Below are 24,360 nucleotides of genomic sequence, written 5' to 3'. Positions count from 1 at the left end.
TTAATTACGTAATTATTAATACATAATAAGTAATGAAATTAAGTTATGCTTTGTTCCCTCATAAAAATGCAAACAATAATTAGCGAAACATTTCTGCATAATATAACAAACGAAAGAGGTCGCAAAAACTAACATAAAAAAGGAATGAATATTTAATTTTAATTAATCATATCATAATATATTCACGATGCAATCTAATCCCGTATTTTAGTGTACGAAATATTATTTATTTCTACGAAAAAGTTTATGGAATGAAGGATATTTAATTTAGAATTGTGAAACTACTAGCGCAACAATTCGCATTTCAAATGCAATTCAATTCTGTGGAAGCTAGCCAGAGTTCAACTATGCCAGAACTTCTCTTTCTTTAGCCTTCAAAGAACTAATATCAAATTTGAAAGGTAGAATCAAAATAAAATGGATATCGGTGTTTTTTTGACAAAAAAATGGATTTTTCAAACACTTATCTTTGTTTTATTTTGTTCATTAACAGGGTAAGTTTTGTTTCTTACTATTTTCATGATTTGAAACAAACGATACTTGCTTAATAACTAATCACTGTTTATTTATTTATTTCTTTTTTTTTTAAATTGTGCTGTTTTTGTACTTTTAAAAATTTGAAAAACGGAACCGGATTTTAAGTTTAAATGAGTTTAATGTTTTTCTTAACAAAAAAAAAACTATAAATGTTTCCGAGGGCTTGTTTTTTGTTGTATTAAATATTTAGAATTTTAGAATTAAATATTTAGAATTTTATATTTAGAATTAAATATTTAGAAATATTTAGAATTAAATATTTAGAATTAAATATTTAGAAATATTTAGAATTAAATATTTAGAAATATTTAGAATTAAATATTTAGAAATATTTAGAATTATATATTTAGAAATATTTAGAATTAAATATTTAGAAATATTTAGAATTAAATATTTAGAAATATTTAGAATTAAATATTTAGAAATATTTAGAATTGAATATTTAGAAATATTTAGAATTAAATATTTAGAAATATTTAGAATTAAATATTTAGAAATATTTAGAATTGAAAATTTATATTATGAAATTTCATAACTATTATAACTGGTTAGAATCAATTAATTCTGGTCAACTAATTATTTGCAATGTGAATTTTGAAGGAATTAATTTTATTTAGATGGTTTTTGTGTTTAAATTTCAGGTTATTTTATCAAATTTATATTTTACATGAGTGGTAAAAGAAAACCCCCTTGTAAACAAGCTCTTTTTTATAATATAAAAGGGTTTTCTTAGCATTTATTTTTCAACTATTAAACATTTTAATAAGAAGAGTTTTTGAAGTAATAAATCCCGGTTTAATAATTAGTGAAATTGTTATTTCTTTTTTTAAAAAAATCTGTTGTATCGATATGGGTTTTTTATGTTTAGAGAGTTTACAATTTAAAACATATCATTTTATCAAATTTATTTTTAACTTCCTATTTTAAAAGCTACAATTAAATTAAAAAAAGTCCAGCTTAAAGAACAGTTATAGGAGTTTTTTTTTATAAAAAAAAGGAATTTTTATAAGTAATTTTACATTTGTTCTTTTATGTTTATTTACTAAGTAAATTGTATTTTTGTAATCTTTACGATTTGAAACAATGAACAACTCCGAAATGTGGATTCAGTTTTTGCTCTTAAAATGTAATTATATAAGAATGTTTTATACATTATAATTTAAAAATCAAATTTATTTAAAATAACGATTTTGAAAATTAGAATCCAAAAATAAATTTGAAGCAAATTTTTTTTAGAGTAAAAAATTTATTTTAGTGCCTACTTTTATTACATTAAAATTTTTAACTCTATAATATGAATGTTTATAACTTTTATGATTGATTTCAAGAAATTAATTTTCGTTTAATAACTAGGACTGATTAGGGATATTGTGAATGTTGTAAAAAAGCTGATTTTTTTTTTGTATTTGGGATTATACAAGTTAAATCATTTCATTTCATAAAGATCATTTTTAAAAGAGATTTTGAAAGAAATAAGCTTTAAACTGGTTTTTTATATTAAAAGTTTTTTTTTTTTGAGCACCTCTTTTTTTAATTTATATATTTTAAAAAAGATTGCATGAATTATTATATCTTCTGTGATTAATTTGAAGTAATTAATGCTGGCTTATTAATTAGTGACAAATAAACTTCCATGAACCCCTGGCCCACAGCGGGCTGTTGCTCTTATAATCTTATTTAATTAACAACACTATGTTGTAAAAACCTATAGTTTTTTAAATTTATTTTTATATTTAGAATTGACAAATCAAATCTTAGTTTCATCAAACTCATTTTTAACACATAATTTAAATTAAAATCATTACTTAAAAATGGTTTCCAACTCCGATTTAAAATATATAAATTTAGTTCATTAAAGTTTTTTTAATAAATAACATGAATTAGCTCAATTTTTATAATGAACTTGAAGTACCTTATCATTGAGGCACCTTATTCGAGTGCGTATTGTTCATTTACAGAAACGCAATCAGCTAGTATATGCAATTAATTTGATCTATAAACATTTTCCATTTTAAATTTTTTTAATAAAAATAAAAAAAGTGGCGCTGCATATGAACTTTTAAATCACTCATATTTAGTGATGTGGAAAGTTACTTTGAATCAAATATACAAAACGAAGAATCTTACATTAAAACATAAACGTAACACTAGAAGAAGTTTTCCCAAAAAAGAGTGGAAAGTTGACAGATCTGCACCTGGTTCCATCTCTTTGGTTATGGCAACAGAAGGCTTTTGAAATGTTATCTAAATTACCATTAATTCTATAAGCGTTCGTCTATAGCTCAATAAAATGTTTTGCAAAAAGCGTATTAGTTGGCAGCCCTGTTTTTATTTGAAAATAAAAACATAAATGTTGGTACTTTTAACAAGAGTTTCCCTCGATGATCGTATTTATTGGCAGTTATGATATCGTTATAAAATAAATTTTTGATCTATTTCTTTCTTGAGTTTTGTTTATTTTTTTTTTTTTTTTATTTATTTATTTTTTATTTTTTAAAGATGTGACCGAGGAAACAGGCCAGCAATAAAAATGCATGATATAATCGGACCGGATTATGATTCTTTTCAAACGCCAGCAACAGAAGGTAATACAAGTTGCATTTTGCATGTTTTTAAAATAGTTTTTCATTTGTAAACATTGTAGTATTATATATCCGTCGTTGAACAGCCAACCCAATTTTCGGGAAGACTACTAATGTTCAACTCCGTTGCCTTGTGATCTTGAACCAATGCAGAAGACAAGGAAACTCCTGGATCAGTACCCCCAGAGGTTTTGATTTGTTATGGAACATGGTGGACTTTTTGACTCGAGAGATTTAACGTGCATCAGTCACCATTTACTACACCTTTGGCCGGCTGGGATCGAACCCACGAACTCTTGGACATGCGCCCAGCGCACTACCGACCAGGCTAAACATTGTAGCATTATTTTTATTTTATAACCGTTGTTGAACAGCCGACCCAATTTCATGGGTTTACGACTACTTACGTTCAACTCCGTAGCCTTGTAATTTTGAACCAATCCAGAAGACAAGGAAACTCCTGGATCAGTACCCCCAGAGGTATTGATTTGTTGTGGGAACATGGAGGACTTTGAGACTCGACAGATTTAACGTGCATCAGTCACCATTTACTACACGGGGAGTCTTCGGCCGGCGAGGATCGAACCCACGACCTCTTGGATATGGGCCCAGCGCCCTACCGACCAGGCTATCCCGGCCCACACATTGTAGCATTAGTAAATTATGGTATTTCACGTTTCTTGCTATCATGTATTGTTCGATCAGTTCGGTAAGGGGTTCGTAGTATGAGTCTTTTCAAACGCCAGCAACAGAAGGTAATACAAGTTGCATTTTGCATGTTTTTAAAATAGTTTTTCATTTGTAAACATTGTAGTATTATATATCCGTCGTTGAACAGCCAACCCAATTTTCGGGAAGACTACTAATGTTCAACTCCGTTGCCTTGTAATCTTGAACAAATCCAGAAGACAAGGAAACTCCTGGATCAGTACCCCAGAGGTTTTGATTTGTTATGGAACATGGTGGACTTTTTGACTCCAGAGATTTAACGTGCATCAATCACCATTTACTACACCTTTGGCCGGCTGGGATCGAACCCACGAACTCTTGGACATGCGCCCAGCGCACTACCGACCAGGCTAAACATTGTAGCATTAGTAAATTATGGTATTTCATGTTTCTTGCTATCATGTATTGTTCGATCAGTTCGGTAAGGGGTTCGTACTATGAGTCTTTTCAAACACCAGCAACAGAAGGTAATACAAGTTGCGTTTTGCATATTTTTAAAATAGTTTTTCATTTGTAAACATTATAGTATTAGTAAATAATGGTATTTAATGTTTCTTGCTATGCCGACCGGTCTGTGTAAGGGCAGGGAGTTGTCCTTGCCTCAGAAAGGTACTGGGTTCGAATCCTGGGTTCTTTCCTTCTCTGTGCTATCTGTCCTTACTGTGGGAGCGACGTTGGCCCACCTAATATGGTGCCCCTGTAAGAGGTCAACAAATCGCCCTGTAGATGCCTGAATTGACGGATGTTAACACAGGCGGGCATTAGGAAAAAAAATGTTTCTTGCTATCATGCATCGATTTATCACATCCATAGATATATTAATAATTTCTATCACATCATTGATGTCACTAAGCAATTAAAATGTTTGCAATTTTTTATCCCAAAAATTTGTTTTCTTTCTATTTGTGCATAGCTCAGTAAAAAAGCCACGATGATTCAGTGATTATGGCACATATTGAACTGTCAATATGAAGAACTGTGGTTCGATCCCCAGCAGCAGCTTAAAACCCACCCAGCTTCACATCGATTGGCATCATCTGTGAAGTGAAGGTAGCCTGTAGGCAATGCTTATGACGTCGTCGAACGATTGGGAACGAAATTGTGTAACCCATAAATTCCCTGGCCTACATCGGGCTGTTTAAGACATACTTTATTATCCAGTAAAATTAAGATTTATGTACACCTGAAATACAGTAAAGGAAAGATGATTGCTGGAAAAAAGAGCGAAGACATCTTGTGTGAAAAAAAAATGCCCCTGTGCCATTAAATGTTGGTTTTTTAAACTCCCTAACTTTTATTTTAAAACTGTAACTAAGTTACACTAAGGAACGAGTTAATTATAAACGAGAGAGACAGGGTTTATATTTTATTGTTCATTTCTAACAATACAATGCAATTACAGTTACAAATACAATTATAAATTCATTACTTAGAAAAACCATGATTTTTTTCCAGTTCTTTTATGGCACAATGCCTTGGTGTTTTTCTTCCACAATTATACCTTTAATTGCAGATAGATTTCTTTTCAAAACTCTTTATTTTAGCTTATTTTGAAGGGGAACATAAATTGTTTCTGTAGAGTTCTTATAACAACTCTTTATTTCAGCTTTTTTTGAAAGGGAACATAAATCGTTTCTGTCTCAAAAAGGATGAGGGATGTGATTTTTAAGATAGCATTTATATGAAACTTGGGTATTTCTTTTCTTGAAAATGAGCCAATTCCGCTGATTTTCTTTTCCACGCGTTTGCAGATACATTTACCTACAAGTTGATATAGTTCTTTATTTATTTATTTATTGAGAAACAATGCCGTTTTGAGAAAAGCTAAATAAAAAATTGCAGATTTTGTATTGTTTGGAAGTTTGAATGACTCTATCAACAAAAAGCATCGATAACTCATGAAAGTGCCAGAACTTGTCCTAATAGTGAACTTTTACCCCTTAACTTGTGCGCTCGAGTTAATTCGAGCGCGATAAACAGGCCAACTGTGTACACTCGAGATAATTCGAGCGGCGTTGTGTTTTATGCTACTATAATTTTTCCTACTCGAATATAATCGAGAATTGAAAATAACAAAGTGAAAGCTAAGAAAAAAAATCGTTTTATTGATATTTATCACTTACACAGGAAGTAAGCTATGACACTTATTTATTCAAGAATAAAATATACAGAGATGCCAACTTGCTCCGGACAGCAAATATATATTTTAAAGTGGTAGTTTATCAATTGTGATTCTGGGTTTAACAAATTCACTTTAGTAAATTTTTATTCAAAACTATTTCTGAATAATTCGCAGGCTTATATAATTCACAACTTATAATACTTATGTCATGCTATACCTTTTAAAAAGCACGCAAAAATAGTCAAATATTTGCAAAATATACTTAGTTATTTATCGTTATTATTTTGGCAAATCCGGAGCAGTTGGCATCTCTGAATGTAGCCTTTTACCGTGGAACAAAAGCGCAGTGTATCATTAAAAGAAAAGACAATGTTCTAAAGTGTGTGTTTTTACATAAAAAAAAATTTAGGGGGGGCGGTTTTTTTCAAACAATCTGTGCGTTAAGGGGTTAATATTCAGTAAAGAAATTACTGCGGTGCAATTGTTCAACCTAGATTTTCAGGGCAGCATAACTCTTTAAAGCAACCTTGCCCCATGAAAAAGAGTGCGTGTCCATAAGTAGGCAGCGACATGCTAATAATATAGCAAAGCAAAACTTTGGTTGTTGTTGCTTCATTTAGATAAACCCCTTAAAACATATTTAGATTTCACTTTTAAAGAAATGATCTTGAATGACCTTGAACATTCAAACTTACTACCGAGGAGGGCAATATTCATATTCATTTTTCAAAACCTGTTTAAATATAAAAAATAATCAAACCAATTAAAAAGTACAACAACCACACTTTGTCTGAAGCTCAAAATAATGTCTCTTACATAAGGGTTTGATGAAAATTTAAATATCATCTAAATCAGTCTCATTAATTATGATTCCTTTGATTCCATACAGGTTCTCCTGCTGATGTCAGCATTCAAATAGAAATTTTGAACATACGGGGAATAAACGTGGTAGATATGGTAAGATAATTTTTCATTTCTTTAAAAAAACTTGACAAGATAGCTGCCTAGTCCAAGTGTTTTGACTTTTCTGGGCACCTGGGGCATGAAGCGCCCCTTATCCCATTCATCACAAAACTTCAGTGCTATTTTAGGTTGGACATTGAAGAGAGCAAGCAGTGGGGTTGCTCACAGGATAGCTGTCTTGTCTTGTCCTGAATTGAGAGCTTGGCAGAAGATAGCTGCCAACATCTACGAATTGTTCGTAGTATTTTATTTTTATCGTGGTAACCAATCTTGTACTTTTTTTTTAATTCATGAATTAATAAATTAAATTTAATATGATTTTGACTACCACTAAATGCAAATAAATATACAGGGTGTCTCAGTTAAACGTTTCAGAACTCCTAAGAGGGGTAGAGTACATCCCGACGAATCGAAATCATATAGCAATGCGGGGTCGGATTTGCTTTCCAGAGGCGGCAGATGGCGTTGTACGAAAGTTCCGAGCTTTCCAGTGCGTTGGCCTCTTCGGTCACCCGACCTATCATGTCTTGCTTTTTATTTCTGGGGTCATATGAAAACGCTGGCTTATGGCACCCCTGTTGACAATGCTGAGGAGCTGGTTGTAAGAATTGCAGTAGCTGCCGGAGAAATTCGAGATATGCTTGGAGTATTGCTGAGTGTTCGGATGTCCATGCGCCGGAGATGTGAGGTGTGCATTGTAGCCGGTGGCAGAAACTTCGAACACTTACTTTGACCCATGTACCTTATGCTTATTTCAATGTATTATTAAAACGATTTTTCACTTACGGTCTCTTTTCTTTATGGTGCTTCTGTGTACATTACCGCTTCAGGAAAGCATTTCCGAACCCCGCATTGCTGTATGATTTCGAGTCGTCAGGATGCTCTATACCACTCTTAGGAATTCTGAAACGCTTAACTGAGACACCCTGTATATAAGAGCCAGTTATAGAAACGAAAATGAGTGTGCAAGCCATACCAATCGTGAAAAGATAAATTTATCTACAATTGCATTTCAATCAGTCGCTCACTACCGCTTAGGAAATACTTCCTCGGAAAGAAAGAAGCGCTACGAAATTTGCAGGTCAGCTTATAAGACGCAGGAATACTACAAAAAAAATTTTTTCAGGGCTCCACAAATTAAGAATAGCGGTATCGTGTGAACTTCTTTCAAAAAGATGAAGACTGATAGCTCAATTACTTCACTCTTAAAATGTGACGTAGAAAAACAAATCATTCGTGCTCACCCTAATTTATTAATAATACATATATACTTGTATTTTGATAGTTTATTTTGAACAACTGACCCAGTTTTGAGTTTGCGATTACCAGTCCAGAAGACAAGGGAACACTTGTATCAAGCATTGAGACAAATTAGACTTCGGGGAAAACTTTTTAATGGTACTAACCAAAACCCAAAATTAAGCCACCGCTTTTTATTTTTTAACATCCAGATGCTGATTCCTTACGAATACATTTATGACTTACCCGTCCCGAAAGGGTTAATGTTAACAACGAAATAATTGATTTATCAGTCTTTAACTTTTTGAAGAAAAAAAAAAGATCACCAATCAAAATACAATAAAAAACTTTCAATGTCTGTAAATAATTTATAGTTCAAGGGGGAAATTTTATGGCATTCATTCCCTCTATTGCTGGACAATTGAAGCATTTTAAATTCAGGAATTAAACGTCCGATAAATAATATCAAATTATTCATAAAAATATTAATTTCCGTGTATCCGCTTGCTTTAATATTAACAATGAAATAATTGATTAATCAGTCTTTAACTTTCTGATGAAGAAAAAGAAAGGTCACCAACCAATACACAATCAAAAATTTTCAATGTCAACAAACAATTCATTGCAAGTTGGAAATTTTATAGCATTCATTCCCACTGTTGCTGGACAACTAAAGCATTATAAATTGAGGCCATTATCGTTCGGCAAATAATTTTAAATTATTCATAAAAATATTTATTTCCATGTTTCCTTGTACCCACAATACTTAATGTTAACAATGAAATAATTGATTGGTCAATCTATAATTTTTGAAGGGGAAAAAAAGATCACCAACCAATAAACTAACAAAAAAAAATTTATGTCACTTCAAATTGTCCATTGTTCAAGGGGGAAATTTTATGGCATTCATTATCTCTGTTGCTGGACAACTAAAGCATTATAAATTAAGGCAATTATCGTCCCGTCAATAACTTTAAATTATTCTTAAAAAATATTCAATTCATTGTTTCCGTGTATTCACAATACTTAATGTTAACAATGAAATAATTGATTGGTCAATCTATAATTTTTGAAGGGGAAAAAAAGATCACCAACCAATAAACTAACAAAAAAATTTTAATGTCACTTCAAATTGTCCATTGTTCAAGGGGGAAAGTTTATGGCATTCATTCTCTCTGTTGCTGGACAACTAAAGCATATTAAATTAAGGCAATCGTCATTCTGTAAATAGTTTCAAATTATTCATAAAAATATCCGTGTTAAAATAGAATCTTTTACATCGCCGGTTGATGCATAACATGTAACTTTTCACAAGATACTAATTTTAATCACTTTACCGCAAAGGTAAACTCAAACTTACTGGCAACTTGATTAATTACGAGATTTTTTTTCTCTGCCGGGACACTTTTGAAGTGGATGAAAGAAGATTATATTTATTGGTGTCGTACGATGTTAAATCTAAGGATTTCACCTGTCTCATTAGGGAATATTGCCAAGATTCCTTTTTCTAAAATAATTACTCATTCCTTTAGTTCTAAACAGTAGTTATCTATGCTCATTTGAAGCATTAAGTATTGTTTATCATTGCTACTACAACAGAAGCAAATTACTTGTGTCAGACAGAGGGGAGGGGGGAGAATATGACTTAGTCATCCAACCAAAAGAAGCGTGCATTTGATCACGTAAAATACTAAAATTTGTTGTTTTCATAAATTTTTAATTAACAAACTACATTTTTTAACAGATAAACGTTTGACAAAAAATAAGTTATAGTTTCTAAATGTACTTAATAATGAAGGTTTAGATCATTACAATGTAAATATTCTTTAACTTAAGAATACTTTGTTTTTACTTTATTTTCATAACTGACGTTGGACAGCCAACTCAATTCTGAGTTTATGACTTTTAACCTTCAACGCCGTAGCCTAGTAATTTCGTACCCAACCCAAGAAGCAAAAGAACTCTTTGATCAAGCATTGGAACTAGCCTTCTTGGAGCATTTTTTGATGAAACTAACCCGCATGAGCGTAACATTGAGAGGGAAACCACAAAAAACTCGCATGGTTAGCCCAGCGGCAGGAGGATTTTAACCCATGATCCTTCTACCATTGAGGATATTTTGCAAGAGCACTGTATTCAGTAAGAGCCGAGAGCAGAATTCGCATCAAATAGTCAGTGCTGAGATTCAATCTTGGGTCATCTAATTGAGTAGCTCATTTGAGTAATTAAATGTATGTTATAATGGTAAAAAAAAATCTTGGTAGTTAAAAAAAATTTATTTTTCTCGAAAAGAAATTTAGCATGCCTTACTGACCAGTTTCAGCTCTTTACCGTCTTAGTATTTATAGGCTTTCCGCCATGTAAATAACAAGCAACGATTCATATAATATTATCTGCACACCAACACTGCAGCAAGCTGTTGCAACTGGTATGCACATGTGCAAAGCTGACACCATTTAAAATCTTACAGGAGTGATTGGATAGTCTACCGTAATTTATTGAAATTTATGGTAAATCAAAAGTGGTAGAAACCTAAAATTAAAGTTTAGTCCTGCAGATATGCCAACTTTCTCTGGAGAGTGGGTAAATATTTTCGAGAGGTAGTATTTTAATGCATGATTCTTGGTTTAGCAAATTCGATTTAAAGGGTTTTTACTCACCACGACTTCTAAATAACTCAAAGGCTTATGTGATACGCCACTTTTCTACAGTTAAGCCGTACCATCAAACTGCATACAGCCACATTTAGTTAAGAGCAAGCTGCTCCATATAATTTCCATTAGTGTTATTTTCACAAGCAAGGTGCTTGAACTTTGAAATCAGCCACCACACAGTCTGCAGAACACAAAATGTTTTCACTACATCTACTGATAAAATCATGATGGATGGGATAGGGGTCGCTGTGCGACCCAGGTGCCCAGTTAAGTTACATAAAGAAGAAGACAGTTAAGCCGTATTGAGCTTTTTGAAAAGTTGAGAAAATAAACCGAAAATTTGCAAATTTTAGTTTGTAGAGTCCGGAGCATTTGCAATAGCATTTGCGGTTATAATAAAAAAAAATTATGAATAAATTGAAATGTCTTTTTCCTAAGATCACGTTTTAGCATCAAACTGATGAGTATGCTTTACCGATAGGTTATCGCTATTTTTTGGAATTTCCACAAGGTAACAAGTCTCTACATGAAAATATTGGCGTTTTCACGAAATAAACGCTCTCTTCAAAGTTTCAAGATAACGCTTATCATTAATAGGACAAAAGTCCTTAATATATACACAGAGGGAATAAAAAGATGAAGAAAAAAACTGGTAGTAAGATCTATTCATTTACAGCTTGTTTTCACAAAGCGTAAAATATTTATGTAGTAAGACGACAATGAAAACATGCACGCTAACAAGTCAAATCAATTTTAAAAACATGGATGCTAACCTAGAAGTCCTTATAACTCTTCGTGATATTTAAAATAGTAAACTAACATAATATATGCGAATAAGATAAGATTAATTTGTTTGATTATACCAGCACTCCTAAGCTTCAATATAGATATGATTATATTACTTTTATACATACGATTATATTGCTTTTCATAAGGTGGTGGTCGAAATCATTTTAAATCAAATTTGTTCAATGAAATGTAAAGTAATTCAATGAAATGTAAAGCATAAAATTTACTACCACTTTACAAGTTGAAGAAAAATCCCGCTATCACGGAGTAAGCTGGCATGTAGAATATAGTAAAATGAAAGTAAAATAGAAACTACTCACTAATATTTACTTTTTTCCGTGAAGAAATATTTCCATATATGTACTCCACATTTAAATATATTTCTAATAATATATAATATTTCCATAGATATAAAGCTGCGAACTGTTCCTCTTTTATGAGAAATTTTTTTTATTATAATTATAATTAATTAAAATTGGTATTAAAGTACTAATTAAAGTTAACACGTTGAGTGCCACGCTAATTTTACATGGCTTGCCCGTCTGGCCAAACGGTAAATTACTGCAAACTAAATTTGCAAACATTAGCAAATTTTGCTAGTATTTTAAAAGATTTATCATGACATATCTGAAAAGAGTGGTGAATTATGTAAGCCTACGAATTGTTTAGAAATAGTGATGAATAAAAATCTACTACATTGAATTTATTAAACCAAGAATCACAATTAATAAACTACTACTTGAAAATATTTATTCGCTGTCCGGAGCAAGTTGGCTTCTCTGTGAGATATAAATAAAACTATTTTTGTATGTTCTATTTTGCATTAATTTCTTCAAACCATTTTATCGATAATAATATAAAAAATTAAAAATTTACTCAGATTATGTGCTTCTGATAATCTTGGCTTTGCCAGTCACCGGTGACCCACGTGGCGCTACGAACAAATTCAGTGCCGGTCACCGGTGACCCCCATGCCCATCGTGTTAAAGATATTTTTGTACAATTCAGCTAACATTTAAAACTTCCCCGAATGATAATCGTTTTTTTTTTTTAAATATGGTTAAGATCTTTTTAACACTAGGTTTACGGACGTTTCTTATATATCTATCTCTACGAACACGGGTCAATTTGACGCATGAACGAATACATAATATAACAGCACTTACAGAGATGCCAACTTTCTCCGGACAGCAAATATATATTTTAAGAGGTAGTTTATCAACTGTGATTCTTGGTTTAGTAAATTCAATTTAGAAAATTTTTTTCGACCACTATTTCTAAATAATTCGTAGGCTTATATATCACCACTTTACATCTACAAAAATGAGTTAGTAGTTGATGATGATGATAGTGATGGGGGGGATCTATGCTCTCCGCTTTTATTCCCCTTACTGTAACTTAGTAGTTTTTTACTCTCTTTTTTTTCTACTTATTTTGGCCTGTCCGGACCAGTTGGTATCTCTGCACTTAGAAAGCAATGTAATTATATACTATAAGAAAAAAAATGAAAATATGAGATAGATATTTTTGAAATATTCCAGTACTTTATTTTTCAATACAGGAACTAAGCAACTGAAGCCTTCAAAATCTGACACTCTGACATTCTGCGTTTGTTCTTTCTATTATTGCTTATCGGCAACAGTTGCTTATCGCTTGTTTCATTAGAGATGATGATATCGGATCGAAGTATTGTTGGTACATTCCTATTTATTATTGATCTGATGCTTACATGTTTACTCAAAATTTTGTCGAAATTGACGCATATCCGTAGCGATAGGTATACCACAAAGAGAATTTCAATATTTCAACGCTTTTAAAAGAAAATAGACTTCAATATATATTTACCTCGATCAATGGATAAAAATCATTACAGGAGATAAAATAAAAATGTAAACGGGTTTTGTAATTTTCCTTATAAAATTCGAAATGCGTCAAAATGACGCGTCCCGTAAACCTACCGTTAATCGCATTTTTTAAACTAAAGCATAAGGATTTAAGTAACAATTCGCTACCATTTGGAAAGATTTTCCTGCTAACACGGAAAAATTGGCAGTTGTATGTAAGCAGTGTTGCCAACTTTCTACGCTTTTTGTAAATATTTATTCTAATGGTAGCTATGTATATGTCGTAATGTATTATTTTTCATTCATTTATACTTATTTTCCACACCAACCCTTCAAAATGGTTCAAAAGTTCATACGAAACACCACTTCGCCCTAGCCTCTCGGGGTGAGGCTAATAAAAACTGGACAAAATTGCCTACTATTCTAAATTTTAGGTTTTTGTCTACCACTCGCTAAGGTATTTTGCAAAAAGTGTATAGTACTTAGCAGCCCTATGTTAACAGAGCTACCAATTGGGAAGCGATTTTCCAATCCAGCAGCCTTTATAGCCCGCTGTTTGGCTTACATCATGATTGCGACCAACTGACAGTCAATAGAAAACTCTCTATCGAAAAAAAAACAGAACTTTTTTGTCCTCAAATGGTGTAATGTAAAATCCTCAAATGGTGTAATTTTTTTTTCTTCTTTTTTTTTTTTTGGTTTAATACTGTTGTTTTATGCTCATGCTTTTTCTTCGTTGTATCTAATACTTCTTTATAGCTTTTGAAATTCTTTGTAGAATGTAAAATTCTTCCCCAATTGTATAAGTTAGCATGCACGATTCCCCTTTTCACTTTTTTTTTTTTTTGGTTTAATACTGTTGTTTTATGCTCATACTTCTTTATAGCTTTTGAAATTCTTTGTAGAATGTAAAATTCTTCCCCAATTGTACAAGTTAGCATGCATGATTCCCCTTTTCACTTTTTTTTTTTTTTTTTAAAGTTACTTAGTAGGACATTTTGGAAGTGGGTCGATTGAAGGACAGTTACTACTGGTGACACTGTTGTTAAAATCATCAATAATTTCTAACAGAGCAGGGTAATCTATTTTGCTTTTTGGTCTGTTGCATTTATCAGCAAGAAAATCAACCTCAGCGAAAACATTTTTGGAGAAGGGCCAAGTGTCTAACTTTAAAAAAAATGATCTTATATTTTGAATGGTAAAAACTTGATAACATGCTGCCATAGAGAGCTCAACATCTTCATGAATAGATTGTTTTTTATCCGGTATAAGTTAACCAATCAATAAATCCAATCGTAAATACTTACAGCCAATGGGTGTTACTTATGTGAGCAAAAAGTAGGAAAGTTTAACCCCTTGGGGACGGTTGATTCAGAAAAGCACTCGTACAAAATCAGAATCAAGTTGCAATTAAATAAAAAACGGTAACTTAAATGTAGTCGTTGCTAATTTGACAGACTTACTTTGCTTTTACTTTAATTATTGTTAGTTTAATCATATATATAATCAATATTAATTTAAAGTATAACTAAATAGTTTTATTTTGAACAAAGTAATGGTGAATTAAATAAATCAAATAATTATAACTCCGCCCACAAATAAACTGCTAAAGAATTACTTTGATTACCAGTTTTATCTTTTTACCCTGATTGACACGGTTTCATGCTGGCACGTATTTGTGACAGTCGGCCCGAAAGGGTTAATAATATGGAGGAACAATAGAGGGGTACATGTAAACTGTCTACATCTGCTGAAGGTATAGTGTACACAAGTGCTCCATCATGCATAATATGCAAAAACAAAAATTCTTAATTCAGTAAATATAAATTTACTTGAATGTTCATATAATATTCTGCAATAATTGATTTCAGATTATTAGTTAGCTTAAGCTATGTTTTTACTTGAAGAAATCGTTGATAAAAGTGCAACACCAGGTTAAATAAAGAAATGACTCACAACTGCTATGGAAGTTTTGTAGAGTAGGTCTGGTACTGCCATTCATTGACAATTTTTACGGGTTATCTATTTCGGGTTCATAAGGATCCCTTTCCCCTATCAAGAAAATTAATTGAAAATTTTATTGGGAATAATTTAGTTTCCATTATTTGCTAGATAAACATTTAGCACATCGCGAATATAAAGAGTGAAAATTACTTAGTCATGAAATAAAATCATAAAGACAACTGCTGAAATTAAAAGAAAAAACTGCTCAGTGCCATAGATTTTTATAAAATTAAAAACACTTTGTTTATGGTTCGATAAAGCTTTAACTTAATTAGTCCGCATAAATTAAAAAGTTGAGTAGACCTCTGCGAAGTAATTTAACCAAGAAAATTTTTTTCCTTAGACTTCACATCAAAATAGTTTTTAATACAGAAAATTTTCTTAATCCTTCAAGGATGAGAATACATTTACGAAATCCTGCCGTCTGAATTTCGGGGAAGTCGGCCAAAACTACCCACCTTTGGATGATGAGCAACAATTTGTTGAGTTTAAGGTAGGAATAAATATTTAAAACTTTTTATTTCGCACATATTCTACGAATAAAGCAAAAATGAATCTAAGTTTATCTGGTTGAAGTGGGGGTTGCCAACCTAGTTGATTAAAACCCGAAATCAATATCTGCAATTTACTAACAATGCAAGATTAAGGGCAATAGCACTTAACCTTGAAACAAAACTCATCAGTGTAGAAAAGCCTTTGTCCTTAACTTTAAATGAACATCGATGAAATGAATCCAAATATTGCATGAGACTTAACCCCTTGGGGACGGGTGATTCCCAAAAGCATTCGTTCAAAATTAGAATCAGGATGTAATTAAATAAAAAACAGTAACTTAAATGTAGTCGTTTCTAATTTGACAGACTTATTTTGCTTTTACTTTAATTATTGTTAGTTTAATCGTATATATAATCAATGTTAATTCAAAGTATAACTAAATAGTTTTATTTTGGACAAAGTAATGGTGAATTAAATAAATCAAACAATTATAACTCCGCCCACAAATAAACTGCTAAAGAATTACTTTGATTACCAGTTTTATCTTTTTACCCTGGTCGATAAGGTTTTATACTGGCACGTATTTGTGACAGTCGGAGCGAAAGGGTTAGACCTTATTTATAGGGACCAAGTGCTTGAATCAGAGAACTGAATCCAAATTAGAAATGAATCCAAATATTGTACGAGACTTAAGCCCTATTTATAGGGACCAAGTGCTTCAATCAGAGGACTTGGAGGAATTTCTCTGTCCAAGAAATTTTATGATTTATTGAGATGTTACTTATTGGAGAGATGAAAAACCTGAATATGCGCATTGTTCAGACTCAAGATAATAAAAGTCTTACTTGCATGAAGACAAAATTACAAAATAAAATCAAAATAACACAAATAAATCCTAACATATAATTTAATTTAGACTAGAATATATGAAAACTGACATCAAAATGAAATAACCATATACAGAATCCCTGATGTCTTAGAAACAGATTGGTAAAGGTATGTAAAACTTGAATGACAAGTAAAACATGCTCTACTGTCACCCAAGGGTTTGGGCTGAGAACTTGGATGATCAATTACATGATCCAAGTAAAATAAAATTCCATCAATCTCAATAAGAGTCCAAGAACGTAATCATCCAAAAAGGCCTTAAAATGAAAAAGGTTTGGTTAGTTTTAGGCAGACATAGTTTTAGCCAGTTAAAGCTGGAAGCGTCGGACATTTTTGGGGTTTTTATCTACTAGAATAAGTTATTCTTACTTTAACTAGTAAAACCTAGATTTATCTTTTAGTTTTGCTTTATCCATAACATACACATAATATTGAGGTAATACGATATTTCTGGTGTAAGGGAGGAAGCACGTATATCCTTCAACAATTTGCATATGAGACTAGATTCTCTAAACATTTTAATTCCACTCAACTTATGCTTTAGCTTATGTGATATAGAATCTTTGTTGATCAATATGAACATATTTAGTATAGCTTAAACTCATATTTTTGAGTGTAATTTATTATTTTTTGACTACTCGAAAGAAAAAAAATTAGCAAGAAGAGATAGCATTAAGTATAACCTATTTTTGATCACAAAGCATTTTCTATAGATTTTAAATTGTAGATTTGAATATATTTTTCGAAGGTACTGATGTCATATTCATATAATATGCTATGAAATAGACAAATTTCCATTTTATGGTACACTAAGTTAACTGTCAACCGAGCTTAAGCCAAAACGTAAATATTTTCCTCATAATGCTTCTTTATCATAGCTCTAAATATATTTTATTTTATAACTGTCGTTGAACAGCCGACCACATTTTGGGTTTAAGACTACCAATATGGTAGCACTGAGGATATTTTTCGTCAACACTGTGCGCGGTGTGAGCTGAGTGCGGAATTCGAACCCGGTTCACCTCATTGGAAGTTAAGCGCTCTATCCCCTGAGCCACCAAGACTCAACTCTGCATGTATACAAAAACCGGTTCTGAATCGTACTACGCGGTCTTTTCCTTTCTCAAATATTTTTTTCCCTAATGCGCTTACGATTGACTACTTGTATCAGTAGGGCAGATTTGTTGGCCACTCTTTCAGGGACACCTTATTACATGGGCCAACGTTGCTCCCACAGTAAGAACAGATAATGAAGGACATCCATGCCTTTTCCATAATTCGAACCCATTACCTTTCTGATATGAGGTCACCTCCCTGATGACCCTTTCTCAAACATGCACAAAACAGAACCGATTGAACCTGTTTTCATGTTTGGAGATCAACCTACTTATAGGGTAAACATAACCCTAACAGTAACGAGGCTCCACCCCATTCGCGTTGTGAATTTTAACATGACTTTTAAATAACTGTAACATGACTATAAGGTTAAGAGTGGTGCATTCTCAGCCAGTGCTCTCTACGTTAATTGCGAAAATGGCGCAGAATGCTTACATGAAAAAAAGCAAATTTTGTGAAAATGAAAAGTTTTTTTCAACACTGCATTGTTCGAGCTCATAAAAATTTACAAAAGTTTAAAATAATTCATTACTTTTAAGTTGGTGGCAATCACCAAATTATTATTTTTTTTTTTTTAATTATTCAAGCTATTTGTTCATTTTAAAACTTAGATCATTCTTTTCAAAAAGAATAGTATATATGATTAGATATTAAAGTTTTGCTTCCATTTTAAAAGTTTAAGAGAGTCAAACTGGGGTTTTATCCTTTTCCTTGTCGAATATGCTATCGAGAATATCATTAAATATTTTATTTATTAAACTTACTTAAAGGGCTAAGTTATTCCCCAGAAAAGTTTATCCTATGAGAAGAAATGGATAGTAAAAATCCCAGTGACGCTATTTCAATATACAAGATGTCTGGTTCAAAGCTTATATCATACGGAGAATTTTTTATGTTATTTCCTTATTCTTTTAAAGTTTTCCCCCGTTTAGTGTTTGTAATTTTTAATTATTTGTTTAAATAAAAAAATTTTAATGATAAATAAGAATACATATGAATTGTAAAAATTCAGTGGGAAATTAATGCAACTCTTGATTGGCGATCGAAATGGGCTGCAGGTGGCGTAGAGCAGAACTTATGGCAACACTTCACATGCTTTCACCATTGAGCGTGTGGAGAGTCATAGAGGAAGGAAGTACGCTAGTTTCTGTCTTGATTTTCATGCAGATTAAAATCTTTTAATTTTTAAAACTATATGGAACTGAAAATTACATTAAACATAGTTCTAAAGAAAAGCATCATGGAAATTTTAAAAAATATTTTCATTACATAAAAAGGAAAAATATCGTAGTACATTCCTATACAACTAAAAAGAGGAGGAGAGGGAAGGGAGAAAGGCCAAAGGCATGAAACCGGTCTATCCCTAGATGGCATATTCGAGCATTGCGATCGCCTATAGTTAATTAACTTATTTCACTAGAGAATTTATTATGATCATTTTTTATGGCAAAAATTAGACCTAAACCAACTTTCGAAAAATATATAATTATTATCGACCAAAGGGATGAAGTTTTTTTTATGAGGATAATTTCGTAATGATCAGAACAACTGAAAATTTGAAGGCGCAAAGTCTTGTAATTGACAGTTGATGGCACAGAAAATCTTAACCGAGGCCCAAGAACAATTGGCAAAGACTTGATTCGATATTTCTGGATGCTTTTGATAAATTACTGTATACATCCATCTAATTGGGAACAACGCTTTTCCTCACTGTCTTATAGAACTTGTACACAGATTATTTGGTTTCAAATTATTCTGAATCAATCAGACCAATCCATACGCCACTTTCGAATAATCGGCACGAATTTTTAGGAGAATGTAATATCTTGTTGAATTTAAGCATGTTTCACTGTGCTACATAATAATTTATTTTTTATTAGATGCTTAACAGTTCCTTACGTTATTAAAATACCCACAAAAGATCAATTTACTTTTTCACTCTAACCATTTTCTCCCATAATAAATTTTATATCTGATTTAGCATGCAACATTTGCAAATATTTATTTGCTCACTAATCAACTTAATATTTTTTTTATTATAATTTGATAACAAGCAATAGTGGGAAGTATTTACCGTATCACTAATCCTCAATGGCTAACTATCATAGGCCTTGGAGGCCCAAGCCTAGGACCCCCACATTTTTAGGGGCACCCACAAATAATTTCGTTTTGTATTTTTCCTTAGCAAATAAATATTCGAGTTATGAGTTAACAAAAGTTGAAAAAATATAAGCTCAAATTTACTAATACATATATCGTTATTTACTTGCGTTATAAATACAGTAGAGATCCGATTATCCGAGTTTCCGCTTAATCGACCTATCAAATATTTCAAGGAGTTTATTTGTTCTAGTTTATTTTTAAAACTCCACCGAAAAAAGGTCCGAATTTTATCTTCCAAATACTCAGGTAAACAAAATCCAACAAATTGATCTGAACGTTAATATCGTCAATAATGAAAATGAATTTAGCTAAGATGATGAAGACAGCGACAATGAAAGTCAACATGCAGGGGTGATTGTGAGCCCAAGTCGAAATTCCGGAAAATTTCTTGAGTTAAAAGCAAAAAATTTAAATTGAAAAAAAAATTTAAATAAGGTTTTTTTCCTTTTTCTCAATATTTCTTAGTTTACTTAAAATATTTTTAAAATTTTACACATACCTATGATGACCTGGAGAAGTAATTAAAATTTACAAATATGTCTTTTTTCTTCAGTTTATGATAATAACTATTTACTGATAAAAAATTTATATTAAGCATGAATATAAGCTTATAAAGTATATCTCTGGCTCTCCCTTACAAACAAAGTTCCACCTTTGAAATTTCCGGGAAGAATTTTTGTTTGAAATTTCCGGAAGCTTCTGTGATCAATAATTTTTTGAAACGTCTGGACCTTCGATCTCCGGAAACTTCCGGATCACAGTTAGCGAAAAATCCGGATTTTTTCCGGAGCACAATCAGCCCTGAACATATAAAAATCTCTCATACATAAGGACTAAAAGCTATCAAAAGTGCTATTGAATATATAAAACAACAAGAAGAAGCGACACTAGCATTCCAATTTCCTGTTATCCCTAAGAAAATGGCGAAACTGCTGCAAAAAAAAAACGCCGAAGTAATGCAAAACAAAAAACAATTAAGGACTTAAAGTAAAAACTTTCATTCACGCTAAGTATGCTTTTTGAGTGTTTTTAAATAAGTTTTTTAATTATAATATAAATTGCATGTGGTGCACTCGTATAAATTTAGTATTTGCAAAATACATTACATTTATACCTACTCTTTTTCTTTCCTTTTTTATACTCTTGGCTTTAAGTTTCTCGGTTATCCGAGTTAGTCATGGTCCACGTTAACTCGGATAATCGGGACTCTACTGTAATTAAAAAACACTTCATAGTTGAACAACATGAAAATCTAGTTTAAAGTAACGACCAGGGGACCCCTGACAGATCCCTCCCACAGACATTTCTAGATGAGGCTCTACTAATCTTCTTAATATCTTATTAAACTGAAATAACTTAGATGTTTTAATTAGACTGAATTAACTTAGATAACTTATTAAACTTCTTATTCTTTGAAATTTTATATTCTTTTAGTCTTTAGTAATCGACATATTCTTATACAAAACTTGGAGAGATCACAGACTTATGTTCCCAGTAGTTAATGAAAGCTTAGAGAAAATCGCTCTAAATCCAGACTGGAGGCAGCATCTATGGACACCAGATGTTTACTTTCACAATGCAATTGAAGGGAAAGTATTAGATAGTATAATTCCTTATGTTTATCTTTGGCTGAAGAATGATTCCACAGTTATTTTTGGAGCAAGGTATGGTTTAATCTTATCTTCTTTTATGTGTTTAATCAAGGCTGTGAGCTTTTTTTTTTAAATATTTTACTATAAATTCTGTAAAATTAACTTTTACTCTATGTCAAGAGCAAAAATGCCTTATTTCATTACCATAGTATGCATTGATCCTATCTACTTTAATGTGTTTAATCAAGGCTGTGAGCCTTTTTTTTTTTAAATATTTTACTATAAAATATAACTTTTACTCTATATCAAGAGCAAAAATGACATATTTCATTACCATAAAGCTTGTTTCATTAGTGACATTGGTATTTTTCACTCAGTCAAGGATTGCCATAAATATCTTATTCAAAATTGCTTATTATCATTATCTAACATAACTTATCATCATTATTCAACATTACGAATTTTTACGTTATTTTTTTTTTATTTTGCAAAGCAAATACATATTCAGTTTTAAAATGCTTTTGTATACACTTAAGAACTTCAAATTTACAAAAAAAAGTAAGGTTTTTATTAATATATATTATGTTTACTTTGTGTATATTCTATTAAAAACATAAAATACGAATAAACATGTTTGTCTACATTTTTCTATCTTTTGAATACTTTAATTTTCAAATAATATTTAGTGCTCAAAAATATCTTCAATAGTATCATATAAAAAGTTATATTTTAAGAGAAAAGGAAAGGAAGAGAATGAGTATGAATTTTAAATATTCTATTTTATAACCCATGTTAAACATCCTATCCAATTCTCAGTTTACGACTCTCAATGTTCAACTGTGTAGCCTTGTAATTTTGAACCAAACTCAGAAGACAATGCAACTCATGGATCAAGCAGTGGGATAAAACTTACCCTTCACGCAGAACTTTTTGATGGAATGAACCCACATTTGCGTTGGAATAACACGAAAACCCCGACGACAAGGGGATTCTATATCCAATGATGCATCTACCAATGAGGATATTTTACGTCTGCATTGTAGTTGATGCGAGCCGGAAGCAGAATTGGAACTTGGGTCACTTTATTGGGAGGCGAACACTCTATCCTTTAAACCACTGTGTCTTAGCTTTAAATATATGAAAGGATAATCTAATCACAAGCCTTGAACGTTTAAAATTTCTCCTCGAAATTTATGGAAAAAATTTTCGCAGGCCAACAATAGAGAATGCATCGTAGCTTAAATTTTTTTCTTAATGGTTTCAAACTGACATCCATGTTTGTTTTTTACACTTCTAATAAACCAATAAAATAATTATTTATTTTGAAAATAATAAAATTAATTGCAAAAGCTTGAAACATTAAGATAGGATTTCGAATTCTGATCCTTTCAGACCAAAAATTTATGGGAAAATTTTTCACAGGCCAACAGTAGAAAATACATCGCAGTAGAAAAAATTTTTTAAATGTTTTTCTTAATGTTTTCAAACTGACATCTATGTTTGTTTTTTACACTTCTAATAAATCAATAAACAAATTATTTATTTTGAAAATAATAAAATTAATTGTTGGAGCTTGAAATATTAAGATAAGATTTCAAATTCTGATCCTTTCAGACCAAAAATTAAAAGAGTAAGAGCATAAACTAATTTATCTCAACAGGTTCCAGCAACCTCATTGATTGTAAAAGGTTGCTTTTGAACACAAAAAAAATTTGTTTAACATTAGAGTAGCTTCTGTAAAAGATATGCATCTGAGTTTTGCTTAGCTTGAAAACTTATTAAAACAACAGTTTAGACAGTTACTTTAAAACGAAGACAGTTACTTTAAAAAAAAAGTAACTGTCTTCGTTTTAATTAAAAAAATACTGTATATCTTAGTGTAAAAGTCGATCCTTATTTTTTATTATGAAATAGCAAATTTCCGGCATATCGGAAGTATAAGTCGACCACTGAAGAACTCAAAAATGAAAATTTCATAAAATAAAAAAATTAAGTCTATAAAATTTTCTCTAATTAAAAATATTTCACATTCTTCTTGGTGGATATGATGCATTTGCCTCAAATAAAGATGCATGCTGTGAGGCGACGTCAAATAATATGTATGGAAAAATGTAGATTTAAATGCTATTATAAAACTTTTAAAAAGAGTGGAATTTCGAATTTTTTGGATAGATGTATGATTTTTTACAGAACTCAGCAGATGGGGATGAAGTAGAATCCATTGCAGAGTGGGATTCATATGACAATACCAGGGGCCTTATGGACAATACTTTGTACATTGTTGAAGCCGACACAAATGATATTCGGGAATCCTTAAATTTGTAGCAATGCAGCATGTTTTAAAAGTTTACATTATGCAATATTTTTAAATTTACTCTTGAATAAACTACCTTAACTTTTCTTAATGTTTCTTTTTGAAAACAAATTTAAAGCAATGTTTCTAAAAAAAAAAAACCTTTATGTGTAAAGAAAATATGATGCAAAATTAACTGTGTAATGATATTAAAAATAGATATTGAATGGAGTAAATTGATGAGTAGTTAATCATATTCACCTAATTGTTAATAATGCCTTGATTTTTTATGATCGACGAATATCAGATTTTATTACTGGTGTGCAAGTCTAACCCACTGGTTTTCGTAA

At 31.3% G+C, this 24,360-nt stretch overlaps 1 protein-coding gene across 2 annotated transcripts in view; it reads left to right on the top strand.

The window, feature by feature from the left end:
- Nucleotides 1-294: 294 nt before the first annotated feature.
- The window catches only part of LOC107453414 (glycine receptor subunit alpha-2), a 37,810-nt gene continuing 13,744 nt past the window's right edge, over nt 295-24,360 (top strand). The window contains exons 1-5 of one of the 2 annotated variants that reach the window (XM_087156083.1): nt 295-494; nt 3,037-3,122; nt 6,860-6,927; nt 15,858-15,956; nt 21,560-21,789. In XM_087156083.1, the coding sequence (XP_087012209.1) occupies nt 418-494; nt 3,037-3,122; nt 6,860-6,927; nt 15,858-15,956; nt 21,560-21,789 (560 nt within the window). In that variant the 5' untranslated portion in view covers nt 295-417. The remainder of the gene's footprint in view (nt 495-3,036; nt 3,123-6,859; nt 6,928-15,857; nt 15,957-21,559; nt 21,790-24,360) is intronic. The other variant, XM_087156084.1, reaches the window with a different exon arrangement.

The sequence above is a fragment of the Parasteatoda tepidariorum genome, chromosome 12, assembly GCF_982258835.1.
Source record: "Parasteatoda tepidariorum strain Cologne lab strain chromosome 12, Ptep-v5.0, whole genome shotgun sequence".
Classification (NCBI taxonomy): domain Eukaryota; kingdom Metazoa; phylum Arthropoda; class Arachnida; order Araneae; family Theridiidae; genus Parasteatoda; species Parasteatoda tepidariorum.
This window is presented reverse-complemented; position numbering and strand designations above follow the sequence as displayed.